Source organism: Nyctibius grandis, chromosome 7 (assembly GCF_013368605.1).
Source record: "Nyctibius grandis isolate bNycGra1 chromosome 7, bNycGra1.pri, whole genome shotgun sequence".
Classification (NCBI taxonomy): domain Eukaryota; kingdom Metazoa; phylum Chordata; class Aves; order Nyctibiiformes; family Nyctibiidae; genus Nyctibius; species Nyctibius grandis.
In genome coordinates, this window is record NC_090664.1 from 54,153,199 (window position 1) to 54,165,243 (window position 12,045).

The window sequence follows — 12,045 nt, forward strand, 5'->3', positions numbered from 1 at the left end:
TCAAGACCCGTCTGGATGCGTTCCTGTGTAACCTGCCCTAGATTGGTCCTGCTCTGGCAGGGGGGTCGGACTCGATCTCCAGAGGTCCCTTCCAACCCCTAACATTCTGTGATTCTATGATTCTATGAAGTTCAGTAAGTCTTTATATCCAAAAGGTAACGTTGAGCCGGCAAGTCAGCTTATTCAATGAACTGGGCAGATATTTCTGGTTGTTTGTAATAAACACTTGTCTGCTTTCAGGTGCAGTCCTAGCAAGAGACTTGTAAAATACAAGTTTGTACATAGTAAATTCACCCTATTTTTTTCTGTGGAGACAAGCGAAAAATAGAAACACTTGACATTTCTGCAGAAACTTTTATGCAGGATAATACTGAAGTATATTAGCAAAGTAAGTCAATCTGCAAGCTGTTCTTGTACTTCAAGGGTGTCAGCAATAAAATGCAGGTACAGCCGGTATCACAGAATGGGTTGGGTTGGAAAGGAATTTTAAAGATCCACCTTGTCCAACCCCTCTGCCGTGGGCAGGAATAAAAGATGACACCTAGTTAATGTAAGTTATTCTATCTTACAATTTAGTTAAAATTGCAGAAGGATTACAGGCAGGTGGAATTTACACCCTGTGTTTGAAACATGGCCAAAACACAGGACTAACACTAGTCCTCAATAACACCACCATATTTGTGGCAAACACTGGCAGTTTGGATACAAGTCTTAAGACTGCTTGAAAAGGAATCAAACGGAGGAGGTGCACAGGCATTTCTATCCTTTCATCTTCAGGTAGAAGAAAATTACTCAAAAGCTATACAGAGAAAAAGACACCCAGGGCAGGATTCAAGTACATAGGCAGACATGCAGTAAGGCCTAAGATGCCACGGTATCCTTCCTGGTGTCCAGAAAAGTAGAGGTCTCCTAAAGTTCTGTGTTATATCTACACAGGGTGCCTCCAAAACGACAATATACATCTACATTTAGGTAACTGAATTGAGACCTACTGCTCCAACACCTATCCTAAATGTTTCTTGAATGGGAGACCTAGAAGTCTATCTTATAGTAGCCTCCAGTACCTGAAGGTACTGGAGAGGGACTTTTTACAAGGGCATGAAGCGATAGGACGAGGGGGAATGGTTTTAGACTGAAAGAGGGGAGATTTAGATTAGCTATTAGGAAGAAATTCTTTCCTGTGAGGGTGATGAGACACTGGCCCAGGTTGCCCAGAGAAGCTGTGGCTGCCCCCTCCCTGGCAGTGTTCAAGGACAGGTTGGATGGGGCTTGGAGCAACCTGGTCTGGTGGAAGGTGTCCCTGCCCATGGCAGGGGGGTTGGAACTAGGTGATCTTTAAGGTCCCTTCCAACCCAAACCATTCTATGGATCTATGAAGTAAAGGCCGAGCACAGCCCAAATTAGAGCGATCAGAACAGAGAGCAGCACAAGGAAATATGCCAAAGCACCAAGAAAAAAAAATTGGCTCAAAAAGGAGCTTTTAAACATGTGTGTCAATCTGCTTTTTTCTGCATAAGAGGAATGAAACAAGTAAGTACTGTTCAAAACACAGTAAACAGTGTTAAGTCATAGTACCCTGAGCTTAGAGGCAAGACAGAACAAGTTCTAAGTAATCTCCAACATAGAGTTAGGCCTTTTACAATATTCCCTCATAAAATTTGATTATATTTTAACCTACAAAAGGGATTCAGAAGATTTCAGCTTATAAAGGATCAAGAATTAGTATCCACCTGTTACCAAGTGATCCTCCTTGACTGGGTAATATGAAGCTGGATATAGTAAGCTCTTTAGAAAGTCACAATAGCTGTTGCCACAAAGTATGGAATTACTACATCAATAGCGACCTTTAAAAACCCAAGCACTTTAAATTATGTTAAAAAGATGCAAAATTTTGCTTTTAAGTGTCTATACAGATGACCAGTAGAAGGGAAACCAATGAAAGAGAAATGAGAAAAGTTAAAGTTGTAAAGTGATAAATGACTCAAAAAACACTTGTTTTCCCTTTCATATTGAAAAGCTTCCTCTGAAAATCCTTCAGTGTCTCACTAATTCAATTCCAGAATGATTAAAACGCATAGTCCACTTCAAGCTTCCTGCTGCAGTGGAAAGGGAACAGGCAAGCCATTACAGCAAAAATCCACACTGCTGACTACTGGGGAAGACAACCTGGAAATTTATTGTAATCTTTTAGTTGATCATTACGCATTACTCCTCTGTGCTTCTGGGGGTTAGTCTGGGTTTGGGGTTTTCTGTGTATGTGTTTGGGATCGGGGTGGGCTGTGCTCTTCTGAGGATTTTCAAGTGCTAGACCAATCACTCCCTGTGACTTCGGGGATGCCGTAACATTTTCTACGAGCACTAATCGATTTCAGTGTAACTGAGGGGACAGAACCAGGCCCTGTGTGTTTTAGATATCAGCCATAAGCACGGGCCCTACTGATTTCAGCTCCATCCTGAAGAAAAGCATCTCAGACAGACAGCACCCTTAAAAACAAAGAGAATATCCTAGCTCAAGTGAATTAGTATGCTGAGCTGGGAGCAGACTGTCTGAATTCATGTTCCAAATTATGCTCAGCCTCCCTGAATGAGACCAGCTGTGCCTCACAATGATGACAGAAAAGAGATCAATACAGTTTCTTCAGCCTTCAGTCTGCTTTCTCTGCTACAAACTCAAGGGGAGGGATTATAACTTACTGTGTATCATACTTAAAACAAGGCCACATGCTTCCCAGGGGTATTTAGACGTACCACAGTCAGAAAACAAAACAGAGACAGTAGAGCTACCGGAGTTTGAGGACCCACCCTGAGCTGTGAAATTGCTGCTCTGCCTTCCTCACTTTCTTCATCAAGTTCATCATCACTCCATTCCCAGCCACCATCTTCAGTCTTATGAAGACGCCCGCTGGAACCTGGGACTCTCCGGACCTGCTCAGCACAAAGACAGAGAACAGATATGTCAAGCAGACAGTTTCTACAGTTGATCTTTTTAAGGAAATCAAGAGCACCTTCAAGCTTGCACTGTCTGCCAGCGTGCTTAAGTGTTTTATTGAAATGTTTAGTGCTGTACCTAGAAAATGCTGTGCTACAATAATGCTCATTAAAAATGTGCACACAAGCATAAAAAAAAACCTAGCATAACTGTAACAGCAAGAGCCCAGGAGGTTTTCAGTACCTTTTTGGATCTTTCAGTGATTGTTGGTGCTCTCTGCAACATCTTCTCTTGTAAAAATTCTTTATTCTGCAAAAGAAAAAATAGCGAACGTTTGCATTGCTGAAAACGCCCTTTGATTCATCCAGAGTCTCTGATAAAGAAATTGTTACACTATTTCTAGCAGAAACTGTTTCACTTGTTTCATCCCTATTCCCCCAAAGATAGTAACCACTTTCATCCTTTGGATTGCATCCTAAATACCTTCTAAGACCATGGTTGCGCTTTCCCTATGCAAAGTGATACGGAATGAACAACCGAGGATTTGTATACTATTCTGTCTCATTTACTGGAGAACATGCTTTATGCTTATATCGCAGCATCTGATACCCTGCTGAGACACTTGGCGTTCTTCCATTCGTGGATACTACACCACCTGGATCCAGCCACTTTGCTTTATCTTGCCCCTAAATTTATGCCTGTCCAACTGTCAAAAGCAAACTTCAGATGACAGGCAGGCCGGGATGCAGGAATCAATATATGCTGGAGTAATGAGACCCAGGAATTAGGGCAAGAGGAGTTAGAGTGGCTGAAAAAAAAAAGTGACATGGGCAGTGGGATTGAGTGCGCCCTCAGCAAGTTTGCCGACGACACCAAGCTGTGTGGTGTGGTTGACACGTCGGAGGGAAGGGATGCCATCCAGACGGACCTGGACAGGCTTGAGAGCTGCGCCTGTGCGAACTGCATGAAGTTCAACAAGGCCAAGTGCAAGGTCCTGCATGTGGGTCAGGGCAATCTCAAGCACAAATACAGGCTGGGTGGAGAATGGATTGAGAGCAGCGCTGAGGAGAAGGACTTGGGGGTGATGGCTGACAAGAAGCTCAACAGGAGCCAGCAGTGTGTGCTTGCAGCCCAGAAAGGCAACCATATCCTAGGCTGCATTAAAAGCAGCATGGCCAGCAGGTCAAGGGAGGGGATTCTGCCCTCTAATCTGCTCTCGTGAGACCCCACCTGCAGTGCTGCATCCAGCTCTGGGGCCCCCAACAGAAGGAGGACATGGAGCTGTTGGAGTGAGTCCAGAGGGGGAACATGAAGATGATGAGAGGGCTGGAGCACCTCTGCTATGGAGACAGGCTGAGAGAGTTGGGGCTGTTCAGCCTGGAGAAGAAAAGGCTCCAGGGAGACCTTAGAGCAGCCTTCCAGTACCTGAAGGGGCTACAGGAAAGCAGGAGAGGGGCTTTTTACAAGGGCAAGTAGTGATAGGGCGAGGGGTAACGGTTTTAAACTGAAAGAGGGGAGATTTAGATTAGATATTAGGAAGAAATTCTTTCCTGTGAGGGTAGTGAGACACTGGCACAGGTTGCCCAGAGAAGCTGTGGCTGCCCCCTCCCTGGCAGTGTTCAAGGACAGGTTGGATGGGCCTTGGAGCAACCTGGTCTAGTGGAAGGTGTCCCTGCCTGTGGCAGGGGGTTGGAACTAGATGATCTTTAAGATCCCTTCCAACCTAAACCATTCTGTGATTCTATGAAGAAAATGTACAGCATATGATGTTTAGAAAGGAAGTAAATGCAGTGAGCACAACAGATTAAATATTGGGAAACTGCCATGATGCTTTATGATATTAGATTTCCTCTTCAGCGAGCTACTCCGGGCTGGCTAACGTGTGCCCTCCTGAGCGTACAATTTTCCAACCACCTGACTGCAGAGCCAAACTGCTGGCTGCAGGGGAAGCAGGCTGGGTATTTCACACCACACGAGTGAGGTTGGATAGCCCTGACATCCTGCCCATGAAGCGCTCCCAGAACTCCCCCGTGACGGTTTCTTGCATGCAGGATGGAGAGCCTCAATGCACACACTGTCGCTTCCCTGTAAGTGGCTCTCAGCATTATCAAAACATACTTTTACACAACATAGATTGTATCTATATATATAGTTCAACATAGATGTGTAGAAGTTGGACTCTTCCATCCTCAGGTTACAACTGTCAGTTTGGCAGTGGCCAATATATGGAAGTAATTTAACACCGAGTGTTAACTGGCACACACTTGCACTCCGGGTGCCGGTTTAAGTATTGCCTCATTTACAATAGTGTTAATTTTCTATCACCGCATATGCTAATATGTTACTCTGCAGCAGCTTAATGAAAGCATGAAGGAGATTCTACACACAATGAAGTATAACATGAACCAGAACTCGCATAACCAAATGGAGAAAGGTCAGCAATGTGTAAACCATCTTGTCACTTTGGACACCAAGTGTGTATCCTGTGTAGAGACACAGACTATTCAGTTGCCTAAAATCCCATCACGGACAATGAAAACCTAGTTAACACTGCCAAGAGCCCAGACAACAATCAAACTTGCCCTGAATCAAACTCCTACATTTCATAAACTGGATCACTCTCCAGACTTCCTTGGTTGCACTTGTTAAGATTTCTGTCAACTTTAATAGGACCTCCAGCTCCTGTACAGACACCTAGGTGTGACCACTTCCACTTAAGCATCTTAATATCTGGGAGCTGAAAACTACTTTGATTAATTGGTGATGCTGCTGTGCTATCCCAGGTATCAGGTATCTTTTTGACAGTTTAATCTGTGTTCTGCTATAAAACCCATGTATTTTGATCACAAACATGTCACAGAAAAAATAAGCAAACAGAACACATTTCCTCATTCCCATGGAAATATAAATTCTCCCTTATATTATTTCTGTCTGTCTCCCTCAATAAGACCTTGCACATTGCATATGCACTAATCTCCAGGCAGTAATTACAGAAATGCTCACTGGCAGTTCACATCAAGGCTAGAAATGGGAGCTTCCTACTATTTTGGATCACAGGATCTTCACTTTCCATAAGGCAACACAGGGTGAAATAGTTTTAGGTAGCCCTCTGCACAGTGGGCCCCATTCACTGCTTTGCATACACTGATTATAGAGCTTACTAAAATATAAGTTACGCTGACTGCCACAGAGACCTTTATGGCTGGACAGGCAGCCAGAATGGCACCATTACGAGAGAAGAAAGAAACCCCCAAAGCCACTGAAAGACATTTAAACGCTCAAGAATTTCTAGATAATTTCTCTTAATAGCAGCATACACAAGGAGGTACAGAAGAGGGGTTTCATTCGGGTCGTTCACAATGACCCATTCAACTCACTCAGCTACGCTGGCCCTCAGTGAAACAGCCCACACTGACGCCAATAAAGCTGTCACCATACCTAGCATACTTCTGAAAAGTCCTCTCCACAGCCTCTGCACAGATCTGGTTAGGAAGTGTTTTCTTACCTTTGCTTTCGTGAAAAATTTGTGTCTTAAGAGTTCTGCTGCTGTCGGTCTGTCAATAAAAACAGATGTAGAAAAGACAATTATAAATGCTCCCTTTCAACACAACTGTCTTCCAGGTCGCTGCAGCTTGTTGTAACATGGCATCTCATAAGGGCATCAGCTTCTCCTGCACAATTCCCCTAAAAATCAGTCAATGTATTCCAAGTAAATTTCACACCAGCAGTCTTTTAAACACTCAGAGTATTCTGATCAAAGCCTATTCTGTTCAAAAGCAGTGAATAACGTGGGGGCAGGGGGGAGAAGTTGCTCCCATTTTGATGCTGAACTTAAGGCTCTTAGAGCCAGTTTGATAGGATCACAGAAACAATTTGCTCAAAATTGAAATGAAGGACCATCATCTACAGCAGGAGGGCAGTACTCATCATCTGCAAGTAACAGTTATTTCAGAGATACTTGATTATATGTGTGTAATTAGTTCTGTTAAACACAGGTGGGACAATCAACCTTTGTCTAGTAGAATCATAGAATCGTTTTGGTTGGAAAGGACCTTTAAGATCAAGCCCAACCGTTAACCCAGCACTGCCAAGGCCACCACTAACCCATGTCCCTCAGCACCACATCTACACGGCTTTTAAATCCCTCCAGGGATGGTGACTCCACCACATCCCTGGGCAGCCTGTTCCAATGCTTGACAACCCTTTCCATGAAGAAATTTTTCCTGATATCCAAACTAAAGCTCCCCTGGAGCAACTTGAGGCTGTTTCCTCTCGTCCTATCACTTGTTACCTGGGAAAAGAGGCCAACACCCACCTCGCTACAACCTCCTCAGGTAGTTGTAGAGAACAATAAGTAGGAAAATAAAACAGAAAATAGAAAATAAGAAAATAGAAAAGGAACAAGTACAAACTATTTCCCCCTTTAAGTCAGACTTTAGGATAAATATTGGGAGGTAAAAGACACCCTTTGGTCACTTTAGAAGGAGCTCTCTAAAGACTCAGGCCTACATGAGAAAGGACCAGCTTACAGCATTTCCCACACTGCAAACTGTGCTTAAATAGTAACAGAGTTTAATTAGTGACTTGCAAAGGCCATTCATCACAGGGCTTATTTTACCTCAGACTAATCTAACAAAAATCATCCACCTTTTAGCAAGGGAGCCCCAATAGTAATTAAAAAGTAATTGCACTAAATTCTCCTCTTTGAGAACCCACAGGATATGCATAAGCATCTCTGATTCTGCTAGTTGCTCGTTATGGGCCGACCTCCTGCTCCCATAGTCAGGATGATGACAGTGGCTGTTAGTGGTGCTTGAGAAGAGAGAAGGGGTATGCCACCACTCAAAGTGATTATGTTTAATTCTGATCAGCACACATGCTAACCTGCAGGGATAGGATACGCTTTAGAAAGGAGAAAAAACATCATGCTGGGAAAAAACCTTGCTATCAGCATTTATCAAGCACTCCACTGGATTCATTAAGCATTTCAAGTGTAAAGCTCGTTAGAAGATAGAGATCCCCTCTCATGATGCGCGAGAAGCCTTTGTGCCTGGATCTGTCACAAGAGGGAACTGAAAAATGTCTTCATTATTTTATAAAGGGAGTTCTTCCTTTCCAGAATTAGTTTGCTTACTGAGGAAAAAAAAGAAAACTAAGAGGTATAAAAACTGATCTGTGGGAATGCTTGTGTTTTTACTTTTGCATTTTAAGGAACGCTATTTTTAATGCAGGATGAACACTCCTTTAAACAGCTTCACAGACTGGCAAATGCTATGACTGTCCTCCACAGAAATACATCTGAGCTATCCTATGGGACAGGCTGTGGGTTTTAAACAGTGCCCTAGACAGACGGACCCTCGTGCAGCTTTCAACAACGCCGTAACATAAAGATACAATGCTACCCTGGGAACCACAACATGTGCACCACCCCCTCGGTAGTATCTCTAACATCACTGAGTAGTTACAAGCTACTGTTACATGGACAACTGAAAGTGTTATCGGGTCACTTCAGCAATCTGTATTGATGAAAACATGTTAGTAAAATTTGCCAGTGTTTCTCCTGATTTCCGCCCCCCAAACCAAATATCACTTATAATTGAGCAAGTCAAAACTACACTGAAAGCCTTCTTTGCACTGGCAAACTTTAAAAAGTTTATTTATGAAGCTTCGCTAGTACAAACATATTGCCCAACGTGTAATTTCTGGTTTATAAACACAGAGCAGTTTTGACTGGGAACAAAACATGAACTGCAGTCACCTGCTGGAGGTGGCAAGGGAGAATGGCACTACACAGGCAGTGGACTGGGATGCACTCTCATTAACCCAAATGGACGGTGTGTGCCCTGGCCAGGCACGATGCCAGACATTTATCCTTAAAACTAAGGAGAGCCAAGAGAATTTGCAGGCACACAGCAAGATCGCTGTGTTCATTGTGACTGAAAGGCTGGACGGGCAGAGAATGTACTGGCTTTAAAAAATATGGAATACAATGACTTTTGTGGGTTTGTTTTAGGGTTTTTTTCTTAATTTATTTTGGTGTTACCTGTTCTTACCTTTTTTCAGGGTCTTTTTGTAGGCATGATGAAATCATCTTCCTAAATGATTTCCCATACTTCTTCAGCATCTCCTTATCTTGCACACCAGTTTCCAAAGACGGAGGATCATTTTGTAGCGTCAGCATTAAAACCTGAAAGAATTATGTCTATTGGCAATGAGATTTTTCTTGGCCTTTGTTAGAGACAGATCTTGGGAACACTGTACTTTAGACAAGCATTTTAATCAAGCGTCTGGTCAACAAGGACTGTTTCATTACAACGGCTCTCTGAGAGTAGCCTAAGCTCAGACTGAAGTTTCTTACAATTTAGACTGTTTCCTTGCACTCACCAGACAGCAAAAACTCACCTAACATTTTCCTCAAGGCAGTTACAGGGTCTCTCCTCTTCCCTCTGTTTCCCGCATTCACTAACTTTGTAGAAGCAATTATTTTCAAAACCTTTACACCTCTGCAAATTCTGTCAGCTGAGAGGTTCAAGACTCATATGTCAGGATCTAGAGATAGTTACCTCCATCTCCTTTCCTTGAGAAGCCAGGCTAATTTATACTCAACAGCCTCTGCTGCTGTTTTCCATCACATCTCCTGGCCCATGGTGCAGTCTGCGAGCCAAACACAAGGTCGGGATGTGCTTTCAGGCCTGTTTGGTGTGATTAAAGGTGTAAGCACAGTAGAACTTCTACCAGCCTTCCTCATTTGAGACAAGCATTTGCTTCACAGGCTCTGTTTAGATCTCCCTGCGGGTATTTCTTAGATAGAAATTAATGTAAAAGTAGAAGGGCAACATAAAAAAAATACAAGGGTTCACTTCCATGTACCAATGCGACAGCAGGTGAAGACATTTCTCACACAAGTGCCCATCAAGCCAAACAGATTATTTCCTTCACACCACTCCTATTCTGAAGGAAAGGAAGTAAGTTACTCATTTTCATATTCACTTGTCACTGACATACAGATGAATATCTATTTTTAGAAAAGGAAGCAGCACATTGCACATTTAAATAGCTTTCAACAGCTATATTGCTTAGGGCAGCCAGAGTCCATCAATCTAGCTGAAATTATACAGTCCATGACAGAATTCCCTGCTGTTTTCCCCTCTCCTTGGAGGGTCACTTAATGCATTGGTCATTTTTCTGCATGACAAAATTAATCTGCAGTGAAATACAATTACATTCAATAAATAAAACACAGAGGTCCTCTTGCAGGCTGCACGACTGGAACCCACACCTAACAGAATTGAAGACTCATAATTCTACCTACCACATGACAACAAACAATACTAAACAGGCCATCTTTGTATCCAAAGCTACAACCCGTGCATTCAGAACACAATGAACAGAAGTACAGTTTGCAGAAGCTACTGCAAAATGCTACAGCACAGCACAGAAGGAAATATCAATGAAAACAGCAACAGCTAAATCAGCAACAAATCTCCCTGAACTCCTCGCTGCTCTGCCACAATCACTGAGATGGTACAAACTTTAATGGCATTTCTAAACCACTCAGCTACTCAACAGTCCCTGCACAGAGATGACAAATCTTTAAATGAATTCTGTTCTACAAGAGTTAAACCAGTGCGAAGTCCTGGCGTTGAAAGCAATACATGGATGTGCCTGTTCTAACGAGTTAGGAGCTACTGGACTCCCAAACACTACTGTAATTGCAGGGTGGGAGGGGATACACCCAGGTCCTAAAGATACACCCAGGTCCTAAAGAGATGACACGCAACTTGCACAGCACTCCCATAGTTAAAAGACTCAGAAAAGGAAAGCCTGCCCCATGGTTTGCCTCAAATTGAGCAACTTGGCACCCACAGGCCTCATATTGCAGGTAACTAGTCTAACCATAAGCTATGGAGTTACTGAAAGGGCTCTCCATCCTCTCCTGTTCAGTCAAGGGAGCACACATTCCAGGCTTAGAAGCAAAGTGGCCTTCAGGAGGGTGGGCCAAAGTGGCTCAAAGTTTTGTGATTGAAACAGGGCCCCATCAGATCTCACAAAGGGCCTAAGGAAGAAGACCTCAAAGTTTAGTAGAAGGACAGGATGCTTCAGACCTCAGCTGATGGGGGCATGTTGGAAGTAGCTCCTGGTTCAAGAAAATAGGTCAGGAAATAGGGAAACTTAGCCAAACTATAAGGCAATCTAAAGTTCAAGATATTTTTAAAAATATTTTTGAAGTGTCAGTGTTTAAACAAGAACACTTCTTCCACCTCAACTTCAATAAAATATTAATGTTGCTGATATCACACCGTTTCGTACTGATGTGGCACTTTCCACTGGTTCAGTGGAAACAAAACAAGACATTCTTTTGGATAACTCATAACAGGATTTCTGAGAGGTACCAAGAACGATTACCAGTGCAGGAGAAGAAATGGCTCACCATCCCAGTGTCACTGGATGCCAGATAACATTTTCTGAACCATTATTCATAGCTCTAAAAACATCTGCTGCCTTCAGAGGCTCCAGGATTAAAACATACAGCACTTTCCTCAAGAATGGTGACCCCGGTGAGACTCAGGATCTAAATAAGAACTGTGCAGTTTCAGACAATGCTGACTAAGTGGCATATTTTTAAAAGGTGACTTCAGATAAATCCAAGAACATTGTGATCCACACGTGCAAGTTGAGAGGACAAACTCTTCAACAAAGCATGCTGGCCAAATTCTTGGAAACACCCACAGAACGCACTGGTCCTTTATCTTGCACAAGTATCTGAAGACTTGCTCACCTTCATTGGCGGGTATTTATGGTAAGGAGCTGCCCCTGTAGCCAGTTCAATAGCAGTGATGCCAAAACTCCAGATGTCTGCCTTGAAATCGTATCCTCTGACCTGAAAAATATTAGAGGACGTTAGCATGTGCCTCTTGCCATCCTACACTACAACCCTTTTCTTTAGCCTATTACACATCCTTTCACCCTTTCCTTCCTTTCCCCTCGAATTTGGAAAAGCCAGCACTATAGTGTTAAAGAGATGGAAAGAACACTTCCTCCTCTCCCCTCCAGCTCCTTATACCTTTGAGGAGGTGTTTTAGAAGTCACAGTCTGATGAAAATTATGGTTGTGAA

At 43.1% G+C, this 12,045-nt stretch overlaps 1 protein-coding gene across 1 annotated transcript in view; it reads right to left on the reverse strand.

Moving 5' to 3' along the window:
- The window catches only part of OXSR1 (oxidative stress responsive kinase 1), a 96,932-nt gene that overhangs the window by 12,927 nt on the left and 71,960 nt on the right, over positions 1-12,045 (reverse strand). The window contains exons 7-11 of the mRNA XM_068405040.1: positions 11,709-11,810; positions 8,983-9,116; positions 6,435-6,483; positions 3,173-3,238; positions 2,803-2,925 (exon numbers count right to left, since the gene is read on the reverse strand). Of these exons, the coding sequence (XP_068261141.1) occupies positions 2,803-2,925; positions 3,173-3,238; positions 6,435-6,483; positions 8,983-9,116; positions 11,709-11,810 (474 nt within the window). The remainder of the gene's footprint in view (positions 1-2,802; positions 2,926-3,172; positions 3,239-6,434; positions 6,484-8,982; positions 9,117-11,708; positions 11,811-12,045) is intronic.